The sequence below is a fragment of the Ictalurus furcatus genome, chromosome 6 (genome assembly GCF_023375685.1).
Source record: "Ictalurus furcatus strain D&B chromosome 6, Billie_1.0, whole genome shotgun sequence".
NCBI lineage: Eukaryota > Metazoa > Chordata > Actinopteri > Siluriformes > Ictaluridae > Ictalurus > Ictalurus furcatus.
Genome location: NC_071260.1, coordinates 10106488 through 10126708, shown reverse-complemented (window position 1 = coordinate 10126708; position 20221 = coordinate 10106488). Strand labels below are relative to the sequence as shown.

The following is a 20221-nucleotide window of genomic DNA, read 5'->3' as shown; positions in this document are numbered from 1 at the left end:
GCAAGGCAGGTATAGTATGAGGAGCTTATGATAAGCTTCAGTGCATGTTTTACAATCAACCACAAATTATTTTTAGTGTACATTTAGTGTGTAGAGGTGCTGTTACACCGTCCTGAATTCCCTCACTTCCTACAGAGTGCAAAAGGCAGAAGAATGATCTTTGTCATGTTGTGTCTGCAGATACTGTTCTCTAGGAAGATGTTGGCAAGTCTGTGGTTCAGCAAATGAAAAAAAAAAAAACCCCACCGTTGTGGTGTTTACATAGCTGCTGTTTTTTTGTAAAAAGTTAAATCATATCTTGAAAAGTCATAAATTTGAGCTTGAATTAGGCAGATCAGGGGATAAAAGTGATTTAAAATAGTCTCACTTAAATTGCAAAGGCAGGCCACTCCACACTGCACGTGCATTCTACTAACAAAATCCATTATCCCTGTATATGGTTTAGGAACTTACTCTATAATGTAGACAACCCCCCCCCCCCCCTTTTTTTTTTTTTTTTTTTTTTTTTTTAAAGAACTATATCCTTATTATAATGTAAAATCTTCTTGGACTAAATCGTTGGACATGTTTTAGTCCCATGGACCAGTGGTTTTCAAAGTGGAGGCCGCGGTCCCCTTGGGGGCCACCAGGGGGCGCCCGGCAGGCCTCAAAAATTTGGTGTGCCCATCCCTCCCACTATTATGTTTTCTCTCTCACTCTCAGACAACCACACACACACACAATCAATTCCTAATGTAATGTAATGCAAAGATGTAAGATGTAATTATTAAAAAAAAAATAAAGGGGGATATATTCAGAAATCTGTATTTTTAATGTGTTTTAAAGACATCTTGCAAAAGGGGGGCCTCGGTCAAATGTTAATGCCATTTGGGGGGGGGGCTTACCCTGGAAAAGTTTGGGAACCCCTGCCATGGACCCATGATGTCAGACAGATTCTCTCTTGGAATCGATAATGCCAAGTCTCAACATTAACCTGATGTCCATGCTGAAAAAAATAACCCAAACAAAAGAAACCATCACAGAAATTCTAATGTTTTCCACAACAAATACCATTACAAACCATCAGCTAACAATTAAAACCATTACCATTATTGGTACTTAATGGTGTCCACTAGACAGAACATGCCACCAATAGAAGGCAACAAATGACCAGTAGAGACCCACAGGGACCATTACAGTTTCCATTAAAACCAATATAATTCGCATTATAAACATTAAAACCATTACAAACTCTCCAAAGGTTTCTATTGTTTTTATTTTTTCCTAGCAGGGATAGAGCAGGTTTGTGCAAAAGCTAATAAGATAAGATAAACTTTATTGATCCCACACTGGGGAAATTCCCTGACGTCATAGTAACCGAACATGGCTTCCTTCCTGGAATTTAAACTGATGAAACAAGCCAGGTTTATTGAATTAGCTTGCTATTTTGTTGGTGGTGTTTTGGGGATATCCCATTGGTGTATTTAGGGAAGCGAAACGTTTTTGTCTTGAACTGTTACCTTCAAAGACCTGCCAGATTGAAGCACCTTAGTAGGCAACATGTTGAGTAAACAGAAACATTGTACTGAGTCACGATTTGAGGTTGCTATTTTGTTGGTGGTGTTTTGGGGGATATCCCATTGGTGTATTTAGGGAAGCGAAACGTTTTTGTCTTGAACTGTTACCTTCAAAGACCTGCCAGATTGAAGCACCTTAGTAGGCAACATGTTGAGTAAACAGAAACATTGTACTGAGTCACGATTTGAGGTTGCTATTTTGTTGGTGGTGTTTTGGGGGATATCCCATTGGTGTATTTAGGGAAGCGAAACATTTTTGTCTTGAACTGTTACCTTCAAAGACCTGCCAGATTGAAGCACCTTAGTAGGCAACATGTTGAGTAAACAGAAACATTGTACCGAATCACGATTTGAGGTCACCCTGCCTCCAACTACAACATGGCAGGCAGTCTTTTTTCCATTGTAAACACACCCTTTGTCACATTTACTTTCATTCAGTTATAAAATTTCATTTCAACAACTGCACTAGAAGCCTCTGACAACACAAGACTACTACCTAACCAACCAACCAACTAACCAAGAAACCAGCTAGATAACTAACTAACTAACTTTGTTTGCTAGATCTATAAATATGATTTCTTATGATCTGTCCCTGTGAAGATACTCTACTGTGCTGCTTGTAATCAAAGACCTTATACTCCATGCAAATGCTATTTGAATGCCCTTTGCCTGCATTTTGCTAATCATATCTTCTTCTTCTCATTATTATTATTATTATTATTATTATTATTATTATTTTAGCACCTTACACTGCAGTAGCCCATGCTACAGTACCTCAAGCTTCACATAGTGGTTTACACAATCCTGCTTGATGCAAACTAAGCTGCACGATCAACACTCTTCTTAAACACTGCCACCAATAACTATCAGCTGTACACTCTAAAGAGCTCCAACTCCTCACTGATCACACGGCCGAACGAATCTGCATCAGAAACTTCCAGTCATTCCTACAAACTTAAAACATGGAAGCCAAACCACTGAATTTCCCAAAAGCCGACTTCAAAATGTAGAGCTTATGTAGATTTGCGTTTATGTCTATGTTTAGAGTTTATGTCTGTGAACAGTGAATCAGATCTGCACACCATGAGTCAGCGAATCAAGACAGGTTCAGTGGATCAGCTGAGTCAGTGAGTTTAATGAATCTGAATCATTTGGTCAGATGGAGATGTCCATCATTTGAGATGGGTGTGAAAGTAATTCTTCTAAAATAAACAGACATATCAGGGCATTATAAATGAATAACAACAATCGTTAGCTATTTTACTCAAGCTGTTTTTTTTGGCCGCTTGATCTATCTGCACAATTGGGCAAACATGAATGAATCATTGAACTGAAATGACTTGACTCACTGAAAATACTTTAATCTCTGAATTTAAATTTAATCTCTTCTGAGACTCTGAGATTTCTCTGAGCCAGGCAACAGGAAGTAGGAAATATTTATTGCAGTCTGGCAACAAACATAAAATGTGTAATGCCCTGTAATCAACTTGCTAATTATGTAATGTCAGAGGGTTTTGTCTTTTTCTTTTTCCAACAAACCTTAAGGCTTTTGACTTATAATTTTTGACCAAAAGCTAGAACTTGTTGAATGTTTTGACCCTATTACCCTACTACAATAAAACCTCTGCTTCTGATACATGACGAAGGCTTTCGTTTTTGGGTTTGAGTCAATTATCTCAAGCTGACAGGGATTCTCAAACAATCTGCAAATGGTCTGTCCATCCATCCATTCATTTTCCATACCGCCTATCCTACACAGCGTCACGGGGAGGCTGGAGCCTATCCCAGGGAACTCAGGGCACAAGGTGGGGCGGGACACCCTGGACAGGGTGCCAATCCATCACAGGGCACTGATGTTGAATTTAATTTAATACATAAATATGGCATGAGTACCTAATGCTGTATTTGATGGCCTGCCTGCTATTAGTCCCATTTTAATCCCATTTTAGTCCCATTTAACGCATCCCATAAAAATCCCATATTGATCCCATAAAAATCACAGTAGTGAATCAAAAGAACATGGTATCATTATTTTCTTATCAAAATACTGTACATTCCGAGTCTATATCTATGGAGTTCATTTCCTTGAGTATATTCCCACGGTACTGAGTTACTCCAGTGTTCATCATAAACCTTGTGCCACTATACCATAATGATATGAGGAATGGTTAACTGTATACCGGGAAAATTTAGGAAAATAAATTAGTTTGATGCATGTCCAAACTTTTTGTGGACACCTGACCATGCTCTTGAGTTAAGTTCTCTGAATTACTTACGTTGCTGCATTTAAGGTACACAATCAAATGTATCAGGCGTATTTATTTTTCTTTGTATTTATTTACCACATGTACAAACCCGAGTTTTACAAAGAGTAAACAACACAACCTGAACTAGTGCCTGAGGTGACAACTTTTAAGGCACGACATGATTTCTGGAAATTGAATGAATTTGAATTATTGCTTAAATACGAATATGAATGATTGCTTACACTCTCGTTATAGAATAAAAATGTCAGAACATATCTTATTCGCTGTTATTTAAGTTTGCACGTCATTGATTACTTAAAAATGATGTTCTTTGGTAGAAAAAGTGCTAAAAGGTACCCAAACATACGGTTAGACATTCTTAAAGCTGATGAGATAGTCAGGGTACGCCCCTGCATCGCAGAACACCACGAAGATGAATGGGTTTTGCAAATCGTCCACAGCACAGTCATATAGTCCAGCACGGAGATTTTTTGGGTCCAGAGGGTCTGGCTCCTTCATTCCGCTTCGACTCTTACATGGTGACCCAGTCACAACTCTAGCTCTGTAGATATACTTCAGTCCATTCTCATCTGGGTTTGAATACTGGTCATAGCAGGAGTACCAAGCTTCTTTGGCGAAGTACGTGCCATCACCGTGAACGACAGCTTAAAAAGAAGAGCGAATAAAATTCAGTACTGCGGACCAAATACTATATAGTGTGTTTAGAATGTAAGACAACTCATGAGGTACCATTTCTCCCACAGAAGCTCCTGTTGAAGCCATTTTTATTGATTTTCTGACAAATGTCTTTGGTAGTGCCATGATAGAGAAACTGCTCGTTTTTCTGCTTGGGGTATTTTTTGTCCACTGCTTGCTTCAACACACAGTATCTTTGCCATTGTGACTGACTCTGAATTCTGCGGATCTAAGGATTAATGCGATTGTTAATAATTATTCACAACATTGCATGTGTTACTATACGGTGATAAATCTGACCACAATGGTCTTTATACCTGCACCACTTGGACAGGAGCTACGTCTTTGTGTTGGCTTGAGCGTAAAAAGGCTTTCTCTATTTTCTTGTATTCTTCTGTATTTGGAGACAGAACAATAATTTCCAGATCACTTCCATCCATTTTGGTCCATGTTGCTGGAGGCTGAATGATAGCTGAAAAACAAAAAAGTACTTCATAATACTGCCATAGTGTGTTAATTGATGCCTTAACCTATTGTTTGCAGTATCTTAGAATCACAGTTAGTTTTAAAAGTTAACTAAGTGCCTTGAAGTACAAGCTTGCAGAAACGTAAGATTATTACCCGTGTCCGAGTCAGCAAACAGGGTTCTCTTGACTTTACAGGTCTTCCCCTTGGTGTTTACCCATTTCATCTCCTTGAAATCCACTGTACAGGTTTCCCCTTTGTCCTGGTAGCTAAATTTCTGCTCTTTCTTGTCAAAAGCTAACTCCAGTTCATAGCTAATGCTGGAGCTCAGTGGCACCCAAGTCTCTCCTACTGCTAGTTCCCAGCACAAAGTTTTGCTCAGTCTTCTTTCTTCGCCTTCTCGGATTTCCATGTCCCGGGCTGCCTGGAGGAAACTGTTGATTTTTAGAACGGTGTCTAAAACATCCTCCTTCTTTCCTGACACAATCAATTTGTCCTTTGCAGCCACAAGAACATGCACTTGGTTGCTTTGGCTCAGCTCCACAATCGCCTTGTTGTCAGCTTCAGGAAGGTTGGCTATATGGTCAGACTGAACATCCACGCTAGTACATTCGTCTGAAATTAGATCGTCCAGCAATTTTTTGACCTTGGCAATGTCCGTAGAAGAGGTTCCATATACGTCTACATTTGTGACTGGGAAAGTCACTGTAGCCGTCTCAGTAGCGAGACACAATTTTGGCTTGGTGGAATCTGATGTCCCTGTTTGCTGAGTTGATTTGGGGATAGTTACTGTACAGAACGCACAAAAATATAGCATTGTTGGTTACAAATCTTTAAATATCACGTTGCGTATTGCTTCATGTGTCTCAGTGGTCAGTGCCCAATGCAAACTTTACCTGAGAAGGGTTTTGGAGAAATCCTTTTGAACTTCTTCATAGCATCCTCAAAGTCTGACAACATTGTACTTTGGAAAATCACAATTTGGACGGTTTTTAAAAATACTGGCAAGTCGATAGCAAAATTTGCCAGCGCGTCCATCATGGCATTTGCTACCTGAGCTGCTGCCAGGTTTCCTACTCCTGTGGGAAAGCACACTTTACTTGAATTTAAAGTAAATGTTTTCACATTTATATTAAGGCACTCATTATAATATGTTCTCATTCCTATGATAACAATTCATTCACAGGCAGACGTTCTGCATCATTTAAGATTAATCATCATCTAAAAAAAAGCAAAGGAGACTGTATAATCATTAATATGGTGAAGTTTTCTGTTAGGTGACATTTATTTAACATTGTGGAAGGAGTCTCCACTTTCAGGCTTTCTGGTTTCTCAGTAGGGGAACAACTGTTTACATCTGATCTAAGTCAGTCCTTCCAGGATTTTGCGATCACAGAAATTAAGGCAAAATCAAGCAAATTTATAGGAGCTTGCGATAAAAAAAATCCTGCAGATTTGGCCCAAGACATCTGATGATGATATGACATCATCACAAAGCGCCACATGATGTCATCACAACACGTATTCAGCCACAGCCCTCTTCGATTCGAATGCATCGAACATGAGTACAGATAAAAGGTCTCATTTACCAACAAACATCACTGCGAAAGACCGTGCAAAACAATTTTGTGCAACTGCAATTTTGCCACTTCAAGTAATTTTCCGCCAAAAAGCACCAAAAAAAATCCTGTACGGACCGCTGAGTGATAACAACTACTAACCTGTCTTGTGGACGTTTTATAATATTAAACACTATAAACTATAAACGGTTAAAAAGCATGACATTTTGTTCATTAATACAAAATAAAATTCACTGTTGGCAAAGTGCTGTGGTATAAGAGAATAATATAAGAGAAGTAAAACACGTTGGACTGTGCTGCTATTAGAAAATAATCCAATTCAGAGACATAACATTTGTGTCGGGCCACGTCACAACAACCCATCGTGGATTATTTTCCTATGAAACATGTCCACAGCTTATCATGACTGATTGCTTCTCCTGAATGATAGTTAGTAGAAACAGTATAGTTCTGCTTACCAGTTCCGAGAGCAGGGAATGAAACAGATTGAATCTTGTTTTCCTCACACTTCTTCAGTACTTTATACATGCTGTTTGTGATCTCTTTCTCCTTGGTCTGACCAACCATATGGATAATGTTCTTAACTGGAAGATTTCCGGCTGTTGTGAGGACCACGCCATCACTGGGTTGAACACCTTTATCCAGGGAAAAAAAATGATCACAACCTCTCATCGACAATCATGTCTTTAATTTGTTTATTCATTTCCATATGGTTCATTTCCATGCGATTCATTTCCATGTGATTCATTTACATGTGATTCATTTTCATGAGATTCATATTCATGAGATTCATATTCAAGTGATACATTTTCATGTGATTCATTTACGTATGATTCATTTACAGGTGCCTCATTTTCATGAGATTCATTTTCATGTGATTCATTTACGTAAGATTCATTTACATGTGATTCATTTACTAATTTGCTTCTCTTTAAATCCAGTTTTAGACTGTGATATTACAAAGGTCTTTCCAGATTATTACTTGCTACACTGTATGAGATAATCCCAGTAAAATCATCGACAATCATGAGCAAAGCAGAGTTAGCATATAGGCCACAGCTTTATTTGCTGCTACAAGTAAAGCTATGTAGTGTTTCAGAATGAATAAGATCCAACTTCATACCTAATTTTGTGCACTCATCCACAACGGTCTGTCCGGCTGCTTTGAGGATCGCTCCTGATACACCTGAAAGCAATGAATTACAGTCTTGTGATATGTCTAATTCCTTGTTCAGAACCATTGCATGTAAACACTGATGTAAATAGTAAATATATAATATATAAAAGTACTGATACGTACAGTAAAAATATAAGTTACCTGAGCTTAGATTAAGGTTCGTATTAGTGCTGCTGACTATTGCGTCTGTCTTCTCTTTCGTGATGTCACCACAAAGCACTTTAACTTTGACTCGGCCAATGAATGCTTCTGTGATGTTTCCTGTATATAATGTTGATCTTAGTATCTGTGAAATGTGAAAAAAAAATTTGTTTTTGACGCCGCTCTTACCATTACGGTCATCCTCTTCTTCTTCTGAGGACAAACTCTCTTCATCTGAGCCACAATAATATTCACCATCTTCATCCTCATATTCTGTAGTGTCATCACTGTCCTGCTAATATTGTTAATATTTTTATATTTAAGACTGGTGTGTCAGTATAAATTCAGAGTATGTACAGTAAATACTGACATATGGTCTAAAGTTTGTGGACACCTGACCATAACACCCATATGTGTTTTTTGAACATCCCATTCCAGATTTAGTCCCCTGTTGCTGTTATAATAACCTCCATTCTTTTGGGAAGGCTTCAGGAGCGTGGCTGTGGGGGATTTGTGTTCATTCAGCCACAACAGCATTAGTGAGGTCAGGCCCTGATGTTGAGTGAGGAGGTCTGTTCCAGTTCATCCCAAATGTGTTCAGTATGGGTTGAAGTCAGGGCTCTGTGCAGGACACTCGAGTTCTTCCACTCCAACCTTGACAAACCATGCCTTCATGGAGCTCGCTTTGTGCACAGGGGCATTCCCTGTGCGACTTTGTGGCAACAGTTTGGGAGAACAGCCACATTTGGGTGTAATGGTCAGGTGTCCACAAACTTTTGGCCACACAGTGTGTGCAGATGTTTTCTACCTGGGAGCATGTATTCCATTGATTCAGTCCTTGCTGAAAATCTTTCAGAACTTCATCTCGGTCAACGACAACATAAATGAGCCTGAGGGCGGTGGAGGAATGCTGTGACAAGTGGTCGTGAAAGCCTTGTAGCATAGCAATAATGGCATCCACACTTTTAACACCACCTCCACCTTTAGGAGAATGAAATCAGATGGGAAATGCATTTATGATTGTGTAAAAATAATTCTCAAGACGCTTATTTGAACATTTTATGCATACCAGTGCCCACAGCAGGGAAGGAAATGGTGCTGATCTGCTTCTCCTCACATCTTTCCAATACGTTCTTTATCCGTAATCTTGCCTCTGCAGTGGAGTGGGGTCCTCTCATGTGAATGATGAAATCACACTGCAGATTTCCAGCACCGGTCACTGCAGCTGTATCACCCTTAAGTGGACCTTAAAAGGCAAACAGTAAGCTAAATGTAAGCCACACGAATGACACACACAATATCAGACTTGATCTATTTTCATATATACACTGTACGTGAAGTATATATATTTTTTAAAAACCTTGCTCATGGACAGTGTAAACAATTTGTGTGGCATTATGTTGCATGTGTGTATACAGTTTGTTGGCATCTTACCATGTTGTTTACACTCCTCTTGAACAGAGGTTCCAGCAGCTCTGAAAATGGCCCCTGAGACTCCTGTACAAAAGGTGGCATTTTAAAACCAAACAAAAGGATAGTTTTTTATTCAGGTGGGGGGTGTAATAATGATGAGAACTTAATTTTTTATACAAAACTGTTGAGAATACAGTAGTATGCATATCTGAACTTTTACTTTGAGACAAATTAACCAAGTTCTTCCAAAATCCTTTTGATACACTGGTAACCATGAAAAGGTTCTACTTCCGCTGCATTACTAAAACCTTTGTACTGATATAATAGAGTATCTGATTGTTGGTCAAATCTGTTTTATGGTACATTGCAGTGCCATGCCAATATGGCCAGAATATACAGTATGAGTATAGATGATTCATAAGTATAAATCATTAACACACCTGTTGTCAAGTTCATTTCTTTACTGGTGGTGTTGACAATACCACGGACAGATTCGTTGGTAATGTTCCCCTTCTTAATCTCAATCCACACACCTGCAATTTTGACTTTTGGGAGAAAAAAAAACATATATATTTCCTCTGTAATACAATTAATCACTATAGAAAATGAACCACAGTTCCTAAAAATACTATTCTGTGCTTTATGTTTCCAGGACTGTGAAGGACAGTATACGATACCTTTATTTGCTGGCATATTGGTAGGCGCAGTCTAAAAAAAAAAGAAAGAAAAAAGAGCAAAATCAATTATTACTAAATACAAAAATGAACAAAAATGACACTATTACACGTCAGTGTAAGCATTAACCTTGTTGTTCCTCTCCTTCATATAGTTGCAGTATGCATCTAAAATCTTCTGCTCAAATGCCACCACGGTTATTTTCTGAAGACTGGATGATGTTGACCGAGTCAAATGGTTTTCCACTCCAGCCAAAATAGCCTTGATCGAGTCATTTGCTCCAATACCACCTCTCCCTGGGAAAACAATTTTTAAATGGATATTTTACATTCATTTGATACATCTGTTGCTTTTGAATGATTGTGGTCTCACCTGTGCCAATTGCAGGGATGGCTACTGTGGCAGACATTGCAGTTTCACATAGTTTCAGGACTTTCTCCACAGAAGTAGTAATATCAGCAGCATTATTGGGCCCAACCATCTGAGCAATGTGCTTACATGAAAGTTTACCTCCGCTTGTCAATACCACTCCATTCTCTTTCTGATGACCTGGCAACATTACGCAATCAAATACTCAGGGTTTGAGCACAACACACATACAGTATAGCGCTTTGCTACGGTAATTCAGCAGGAAATTAATCAGGCATATATACTTATTGATTACCATGCTTTTTGCATTCATCCACAACTGATTGTCCGGCTGCCTTCAAAATTGCACCAGATACACCTAAACAAATTAAAATGACATGCATGCAAGACGTGACAGACATACCATTAATAGTACACAGTGGTCTATTATATAAAGTTAACAGTGTGTCACATCACCCATGTCACAATCCTGTACACCAGAGGCCACAGCTACTGAAATTCTAGTTTGCCAGTATTAACTGTCAGGTGTAGCAGATTCACAACACCATTCTTAGGAAAAGAGGTTTCCATCCAGCACTTAAAACAGGGGTGTCCAATCTTATCCGGAAAGGGCCAGTGTGGGTGCAGGTTTTCATTCCAACCAAGCAGAAGCCACACCTGATTCCACCTGTTTAATCAGTTGATCTTGGCTTTCAATAGACTCAGGTGTGGCTTCTGCTTGGTTGGAATGAAAACCTGCACCCACACCGGCCCTTTCCGGATCAGATTGCCCACCCCTGACCTAAAAGAAGTTCTTCATTTTGTCCCTCTAGGAAAACTGTCAAAGGTTCTATATCAGGGGTGTCCAATCTTATCCGGAAAGGGCTGGTGTGGGTGCAGGTTTTCATTCCAACCAAGCAGAAGCCACACTCGAGTCTACTGAAAGCCAAGATCAACTGATTAAACAGGTGGAATCAGGTGTGGCTCCTGCTTCATTGGAATGAAAACCTGCACCCACACCGGCCCTTTGTGGATGAGATTGGACACCCCTGTTCTATATAGAGCCATTAAACAGGTAGAATTCCTTCAGAAAACTACACAACCACTAACCATTCAAAGAACCCCTGAGGAATCCCTTTTAGTAAGAGTGTATTTATATCCAGCACCCATAGTCACGGAATCTAGATAAGTCTAAGCCAGTCTAACGACTAAACTACATATAAACACTCCTTTGAGGTCAAGAATTGGCACTTTCTGGAGATGACTCCATCTAAGTCGAACTGTACCATAACCAATAACCAGCCACCAGTAATGCCCCCTAAACTTACAAGTTCTACTTGCCATCTTTAGGCAGACTTCTCAGCTACCTTCCCGGTTCACAGAGTGATGTCAATCAACATGGCCGCATACAGCCATGAACAGTGTAACGTCACCCTTCTCTTGATTTAAATGAGTTTATAACAGTATTGGCTTTTGATCAGTTAATATACAGACATAGTACTTGGTTAAATCTATAACACTTGCCATACTAATCACTGTTTTGAGATGGTAATCATCAACATCACTAACGTTATCACTAATGTTAGTCGGCTAATGGTACTTGCTATTACAAATTACCGCTTACAAGGCTCCATAAACGTAACACAGTTTCAAAAAGTGGTGGGGACTGATCCCCAGCATAATTTTGTCTATGGTTACACATTTCAGTTTAATCATACACAAGGTGATATCCTATGCAATGTGCAGTTCTCTTATGCCCTATCTACATAAAATTTGGAAATGTTGAAAATGTTTTCAGTTTTAAGCTGTTGCCACTGTCCAATTAGTGCCACATCAGATTCCTAGTGTTTACTGATGGATATACTAGTCAGGCACATTCTACATACAGCCTTAGCATGTGAATAAGGTTACCTAGCAACCAAATCTACTCACACTAAAATCGTACCGTGTAAGTATTGCTTTATTCCCCAAATATGATCACGCTACCAAATTTGATCTACTCTAGTCTGCTGTAGGTGACCTACTCTACCTGCCCTTCTTTTCTTTTTTGGACTGTATTCAAAAACACGTTGCCGTATTACATTTGTGTACCAACGCTAAATAACGTGAATCTAACTTCTCCTCACACCAAACCCAAATTAATATCAAATGCAATACAGTAACAAAAAGAAGGTTAACATACCTGTGTCAAGATCTAAGGCTTTGTTGTTGGAATTAACAATCACATCCACTGTTTCTTTGGTGATATCTCCTCTTTTGAGAGACACGGTCACTCCATGAACAGTTACTGTTTGTAGCCCAAAATGAAACAATCAGACACTGTAAAGTCTCAGATAAATAGTTATATTATAACTGTTATGATAACAAAAGGGTACCTTCTGTGTCTGATGCTTGTTTAAGATTTAGAGCTTTTGGTTGGTCTTGAGAGGTAGTGTTTTTTGGAGTAGCAGATGCTTTGTCATTAGAAAAACCCTGGTGACAGGAGAGGAGAATTAAAATAGTTGGGTCTGTAGAACTATGATGTCCAAGTATATGTACTTGAAGTACATATGAAGTACATGAAAAACATGAATTACAGGCATGGTGGAGAAAAAGCACACATACCAGTTGAGCAATGATGTTGTTGAAATCCTCCAGCAACTTCACATCAGAATCTACCAGAAATATGTTCTTTATGTTCTTTGGGGAATTTTTCTTATCATTGCTGAACTGCAGTATTGCTTCTCTGATTGCCATGCAACTTTCTTTGGTGGAGAACCCAAGAGTTTCACAACCCATTATCGGCATTGCAATAGAAGTATCGTTTTTAGATTCTGCTTTTTGGAGGCTATTAAGAATGGCTGACTTCAGGTAGTGAGAGGCCAAAGTGAACTGTTGGCCACTATGGGGCAGCACAGTAAAAATAAGGCTGTTGGCATTGAGATTTCCTGGGTCAGTGAGTACCACGTCCCCAGCAAGTAAAGTTTGCTTTTCTTTCTGGAATTTCTTGCACACTGCTTGAATATCTGGACCTGCGACTTGAAGAAACCTTTGAGCAATAGGATTGTCAAATGCTAGTTGGCTATTCATAGGACAAATCAAAGCATCAGCTGGAAAGTGCTGCAGATCGCCCTCTGTAACTGTTAAAGTGATGTAGCTGTTTATTTGGTGGCTGTATTTTTTTGAGGGGCCAGACTTCTGAGTTGAAATGTAAGCCTTGCAACCCCACTCCTTCGCTTTAGCCTGAACGTTGGCTTCATTCTTAAGTATGACCTTAGATTCTCCTGCTTTAGAATAAGTCTGCTTCTCAGTTAAAATGGAGGATAAATGCTTTTTCACAGTAGTTACTACGTACTGGATCACTTCTTTTGAGGCTGTAACCTTCAGACATGGTGAATTCATTGTTCTGCAAGATCGAACAGTTGTGTCAAGGTTTCGGATTTCTGGAATTTCTAACAAGTTCATGCAAGAGTCAACAAACCCCACTTCCTGCAAAGATTTTAGGTGGATATATTCAGTTGCCGGTGTCTTATTCTTCAGATAATCCTTGACCTTTGTTGAAACATTTGCCACCGCATCAGCAAATCCGCAGATTACAATCTGTGTCTCTGAAGGTACAATGTTAATGTCCTGTGACTGACTTAATTCCACTTTAATTTTGTTCAAAAAGTTCACCCAGTTTTCGTTGTTAATTACTGGGTTCACATCAGGAGTAAGTTTGATAACCTCCTCTCGAAGGATCTGTTTAAATTTGTCTTCAGCTGCCTTGATGTATTCGTTCTCTGCAACGATCCCAAGAAGCTCTCCATCATTCAGAAATAAAGCTGGTATATGGCTTGTTACAAAATGCTCTCGCTCAAATGTCTTTAGATCTACGGACTTCAGAAACTGAAGCAAATGGACAGAGATGTTCAATTGTTGAAAGAGAACATTCTCCTTGGCTTGTTTGATGATCCTTTCAGCAGTATTTACACAGTCCCTCAAACCTTGCAGTTGAAAAGTCAGGTTAGTTTCATTTTTTGTTAATGTTACGTTTTGAAGTTTGGCATGTACACGTTTTTCTACCAACTCTAGTGTCTCTTTTGAGTCAAACTGAATCACTTTTTCAACAGTGTTCCTTTCCACTTCTAATTCGGCAGTTGCATCCCCGACAAGGTTTTGAATCTTGTCCAAGAGGGTAGTGACGTCTGTTTTTAGGCCAACTATTGCAATTTTGGATTTGGTCTCCATGTAGTTGACCTCAGCATCAGAAGTGACAAATCCTAGGCAATCATGCGCTACCCTTTTCCAGATCTCGGCCTCAACTGGAAACTCAGCTGTGGTGTAGCTGTTCAGAAAGGCTTGTGCTTCTCTTTGGGCTTTACCTTGCCAAGTTGCTCCTAGTCGAACTGCAGCTAAAGACTCTTTGTCCACAGCCATCTCAAGTGCAATCTCTCCAGGGGACGTGGTCTTGTCAAAAATGACATTAGCATGAACTACCCTTAGTCGACTCTCAAAATCATTTTTGCACTTTTCGTTTTTTTCAATGAAATTGCGGACTGCCTCGTCAACAGGAATAATCGTCTTAGTGGATATATTGGAGCATGTAGGTGTTTCTCCTGTCAAAGCCTTCTGAAGACTTGAGTAAAAAAGCGACGTGCTAAGGTCTTTGCCACAAAGATGATGTTTCCGCTCCACAACTTCTTGAGGAACTATTGTAGGAGGAGAAGAATGCAGAAGAACCTCTGGTCACCATCTTACTTAAACTGATTCCAAATGTCTTGATAAAAAAAAATGTAAAATAAATAACTTTACAGTAAGTTCACATTGTGGCATACTAAAAATGAGTTTTGTATGCTTCAAAGTACTTTATGATACAAAGATAATTGGAAAACCTACCATGACAATCTTGGAAGGATATGACCACACTCTTTTGTTTGTTGACCCAAATTAAAGACTTGATGTCACTTCCACCACTCCTTTTTTCGTTGCTGAAGTAGAGTGTAAGAATGTCTTCTGTAAGATTGCCCATATCCCCCTGTACCAGAACTGAATCTGTGAACTCTAAATGAGAGGCTTCAATCTCCATGCCCTGCAGGTTTTTGGTTGCACACTTCTCAAAGAAAAATTTTGAATCTGGAAAAATAAAAATGAAAAAAATTATATTAATTTCTTCCTTGATTCAATTGCATTATAATGTGCCAGGGGTTTTGTTGGATTTCTCATAACCTCCTGAGATCACATATCTTCATATGAGGAGACTAGACATTCAGAAGACATTCGGTATCTCTGTGGCATATAGATTATTTTTCTCAATGTAGAGCCAGTGTCTTTATGCAAAGACATGTGTTCTTGCCATCTAGTGTTATCAGTAGCACAATCCTGCTCTTGGATTAAAAAATAAATAAATAAAGTCAACCTCTGTAAACGTGCTTTTACAAGAGAAGCAAAACTAATGTTAAGAAACTAGATCAGTTTTACTTCTGATGCCCTGGGTGTGGCCTGGATATAGCTCTACCCAGAGCTGATGAGGAGGAATCTTTTTAAGGTGCCCAAATGACCTCAACTGGCTCCTCTCAATTTAGAGGAGCAGCACCTCTACTCTGATGTGCTCCCAAATTGCTTGGCTCCTCACCCTCATCACAGAGACTAAGCCTAGAAACCCTGCAGCAAAACCTCATTTACTCATATTCTTTCCTTACCTTATTCTTTCAGTTTTCAGTCAAAACTCATGACCACTGATGAGAATAGGGACATATAATGACTAGTTAACAGAGAGGTTCATCCACAACCTGAGCTCCTGCATTACCACAGGCCAGTGCAGTGACTGTAACACTGACAAATAATCTCTCAATCTCATTTACATTTACATTTACGCCATTTGGATAAGGCTGTGAATACTTATGTACATGTCCTTTTTTTTTTTTTTTTTTTTTAAATAAATTTGCAAAGATTTCAAACAAATTTCTCTCACGTTGTCATTATGGGGTATTGTTTGTAGAATTTGGAGGAAAATAATGAATTTAATCCATTTTGGAATAAGGCTGTAACATAAGAATATGTGGAAAAAGTGAAGCGCTGTGAATGCTTTCCGGATGCACTGTATATCTCATTTATACAACTGAGCAATTGAGGGTTAAGGGCCTTGATCAAGGGCCCAACAGTGGTAGCTTGGCAGCACTGGGGCTTGAACTGATGACCTTCTGATAAGTAACCCAGAGCCACTGAGCCCCACTGCTGAGCCATTTCTATGAAATCTCTTTCCACATTACCAAAGATGCTTAAATTCTCCACCAGGGGGTAAGGTCTCTACCTACAGCTAAAGGGAGCGTTGTATTCTTGCCAGGGAGAGAAACAAGCCTCACTTGAAGGTGCTGCTTTTCATCCTAGCTGCTTTACATGCAGCAGTGAAATGTTTGAGAGTGTTTTGGTTATCCACGGTGATTGGTGCTAAGAGAACATCATTTGAAAGAAACAGGGACATTACCTCTATTCCTTTACCACCCTTCCCCCCAACTGGATTGGATTATGATCCTCCCATGGCCCCTCATAAGGCTGTGCAAGAGTAAAGAGCTGGTCCACTCCTCTGCAGCCTGGGCAAAACTTCCTGTATCTTAGGTTCATCCTAAATGCTAGGTTAAACTATCAGATGGAGTCTCCTCTCCAGAATCCTGCCTTAAGGCCTGTTCACAGCGTTCTCAGCATGTTAAACGGTCCGTTTAATGCCCAAATGTCTGTCAATGGGAGTGTTCACACCCACGCGTAAAACGCGTAGCGTCAAAGCATCAAACGCAAAGGGTTTTTTTGTTGTTGTTGTTGTTTTTTTTAAAAAAAAAAATTGGCCGACCAATGGGATTCATGCTTTTCTTCATGTGCCCGGAGCCACTGAGGTTACATAAAACTACAGCTCCATCCGAAACCGCATACTTACCTACTATATAGTAGGCGAAAAGCAGTATCCCAGAGGGGTAGTATGTCCAAATTCAAAGTATGTGAGAAACAGTAAGCAAGAAATACCCGGAGGTCATACTGCTTCTGGAGAGATTTTGCAGTGTGCAGCCGATGGACACTATGTGAGTCAAACAATCCCACAATGCAACGAGACTGGTGCGTACGAGCGCAGGAAAAAAAAATACGGAAGACAGTGGCTCTTTTTAAGTATTAAACCTTTGTTAAACAGGACTTGTTTAACAATACCAGAATAAATTGTTTAACTTATTTAAGATTTTTGTGGTTCTGATGACATCGAAGGTCACATGACAATGCTAACATGGCAGATGTAGTGTGTCCGGGATTGTAGTCATAACACACACGTACTGATTAGTATGTACTGTTTCAACGGCAATGCAGGACGTACTGTCATAGTACACGATTTTGGACGCAGCTTATGACTTATGACTTGTTAAACATGATGACAGAATGAGGCTCAGTGTTGTTATTCTCCCCAAGGAGCCTCTCCAGATATTAATCGATGGAGTGATGATAATTTTTGAAATCAGTGCTTTGTAGAAAAAATGCTTTTATGTTTAAAAAAATATTGTGTCCGGTCCCTAACCATTACTTAATTGGAAACAGAGCAGAATTTGGTAAAACTTACAGAAAACTGTTTATTGTAACTCCTGAACTCACCGATGTCTTCCTTGAAGGTGACCACAATTCTCTCATCATCTACTATCTCCCAGGAGTGTGCTGCCTTTTGACTGCAGCTCCCAATGAACATGCTAATTAATTTGCATTGGCAGCTGTCTTTGAATCCAGTTAGGATGAAGTGCCGAGGGTCCCACAGCTCTGCAACACCTGCTTCTTTATACAACTCCACAGTAACACCGAATTCATGTTTCTTCTGGTCCAGGATAGTCAATACATCTAAAGAACAGCGTGAATATTTTTAGGTTCTGTGGTGCTGTCATTATAATTCATTTTTACTGTATTTCATTGTATGTGATTCACAAGTTCTTGTGTCATTTTAGTGCACAGAACCTGGGTGAGCTTTAACCAGCAGCAAGTTTTAGATGGCTCTGTTCAAGCTATAAATAGACACAAATGTACCTGACTGATTGGCTACTTTTAGGATCCACTTGTTTTTTCCATGTTTTGTGATTTCAACCTTGTCTGTAAACTGTTCAAAGTACATCGTAAGAATATCTTTGTCAACCGTCTCCATGGTGCTGATAAGCAGGTCCTTGGTTTTTGCATTTTCTTCATTTCCTGAGACACACAAATCATTTCATGATAAACTTATTCAGCAGCCCACCTTTATAGCCTTGACATAGCACAGCAGTAAACATTACATGTTATGAAGGGTATTGCAGTACCTTTTTGAACTTTAGAGCCAGACTTCTTATATTACATGTAAAATAGAAAAGGATAACAAAAAGATTAGGCCTCATACTCAAATGATCAGCATACTGAGTGAATAAACAGAACCACTTATGTAACAAGGAAATTAACAGAACCACTTCCTCATTCTTCACGTTTACCAGCAGAGTCTCAATATTCCTTTAATGTCCTACAGTGTAATGTCCACACAGGCCTAACTGGAAGAACAAGCTAATAGGAATGCTTCTGACGCAAAACTTTATGTATTAGTTGTGCAGTCATTATAAACAGAGGGATCAAATAAACTCACCTGTTCACCTGTAGTGGCTTGCGCAGATCTGACGTGTTCAAGAGTTTCTATCTTTGGCCTTGGTAAAAGACGTGGTTTAACCTTTTCTTTCTTGCCATTCAAGAGTTTCACTGTCAGTTCAACAACTCCCTGGGCTTTGAAATCGATTTTGTGCATTCCTTGTTTAAGGACATTGTTTAAATCTGCAGTTTAAAAATGAAAAAAATAAAAGAAAGGAGTTTCATCACCCCCCCCCCCCCCATTAAAGTAATTAATATACTGTATGAGCAAAAAAACACAAAATGCAATCAAATGGTATTTCCTTATAATTATGTACTGCTTTAGTTAGCATTTCTAAACCCACTGTAAGAAATTAACCGACGTTTGTTTAAATGTAATTATACATAGACGATACATAGATACAGATTGTATCTATGTATAGTCAGGATTATAGGCTCTGAATATACCATATGGTATAGCTTACGTCTCGACAAAGCAGAAGTTTTAGGCTCATTTGTACTTTTCCTGGTCCTGCACACATAAATATCTCTTTAAGTTTTTATTAAATGGTCAAACCTATTCCATCTAGGACTAAAAATAAGCGAACATACTGTAAACTGGCATAAATGAAATCATGTTAGGATGCTTAATCTTTATAGACTGAACTCAATCACTGGGTGTAACTCTTAGAAATCCCCCCTTTCACTTAAGTCCTGAAATGACATATTTACTTCATATTGTGAATTAATGTAATATTTTTTGTTTGTTATGAATGGAATACATATGGATTAATACTCGTTAATGAGTCAACGCTTAAAAAAAAAAAAAAAAAGATGTTTAATTAAAACAAGACGCATTGTACTTGTGGTTTATTGGTGCTAGAGTGCAGTAAATGGTTTGTTTACCATAAACCATAGCTGGAAGTGTTAGTCAAGTCAAGGAAATGTGTAGTGCTGCTGGGTATCCAAATAGCCATATTAAACAGTGTATGTGTTTGTCTATTTAAAGCGGGTCCTAGTGTTAAATTGTGCTGTAATTTGTACCTGTTTCTAGTAGGTAGATGAGCAGGGCTTTCCGGTTGTCCTCAGGATGCTCTCGGATCTGCATGACTTCTCCTCCAGATTTCCTCTTGTTTTTGAAATAAAGCTCTAGTTTGGGTCTCACCAGGTCTAAATCCCCTGGTAGACCCTCAAGAACCAACGTTTTCTCCTCCATTACTATTCAAAGAAGTGCTAGCACTGAGCTGATAGACGTGTCATTGCTGCGTGAAGTAAAGCAGTAAACTCAGTCACCACGATGTTAAAGTCAAGGGTTTTTTTTTTTTTTTTTTTAACTTTTAGTGTTACTTTCACTTTCGC

General features: G+C 39.1%; 1 protein-coding gene across 4 annotated transcripts; it reads right to left on the bottom strand.

Moving 5' to 3' along the window:
- Positions 1-3876: 3876 nt before the first annotated feature.
- On the bottom strand, positions 3877-20215 carry parp14rs3 (poly(ADP-ribose) polymerase family member 14-related sequence 3). Of its 4 annotated transcripts, none has more exons than XM_053626477.1 (26): positions 19907-20215; positions 18885-19066; positions 18571-18595; positions 18305-18463; positions 17885-18121; positions 15155-15391; positions 12902-14967; positions 12673-12769; positions 12480-12584; positions 10614-10676; positions 10322-10498; positions 10079-10245; positions 9952-9982; positions 9715-9819; positions 9296-9358; positions 8931-9107; positions 8670-8842; positions 8051-8156; positions 7862-7981; positions 7667-7729; positions 7002-7178; positions 5860-6042; positions 5120-5752; positions 4816-4970; positions 4553-4727; positions 3877-4467 (listed from the first exon to the last, which is right to left on the bottom strand). In XM_053626477.1, the coding sequence occupies exons 1-26, from the start codon at positions 20076-20078 to the stop codon at positions 4172-4174; spliced, it is 6144 nt and encodes a 2047-aa protein (XP_053482452.1). In that variant the 5' UTR covers positions 20079-20215; the 3' UTR covers positions 3877-4171. The 4 variants fall into 4 exon arrangements, with proteins under 4 accessions (XP_053482452.1, XP_053482453.1, XP_053482454.1 ...); XM_053626478.1 differs by having other exon boundaries at positions 8051-8153; XM_053626479.1 differs by having other exon boundaries at positions 18571-18592.
- Positions 20216-20221: the final 6 nt, after the last annotated feature.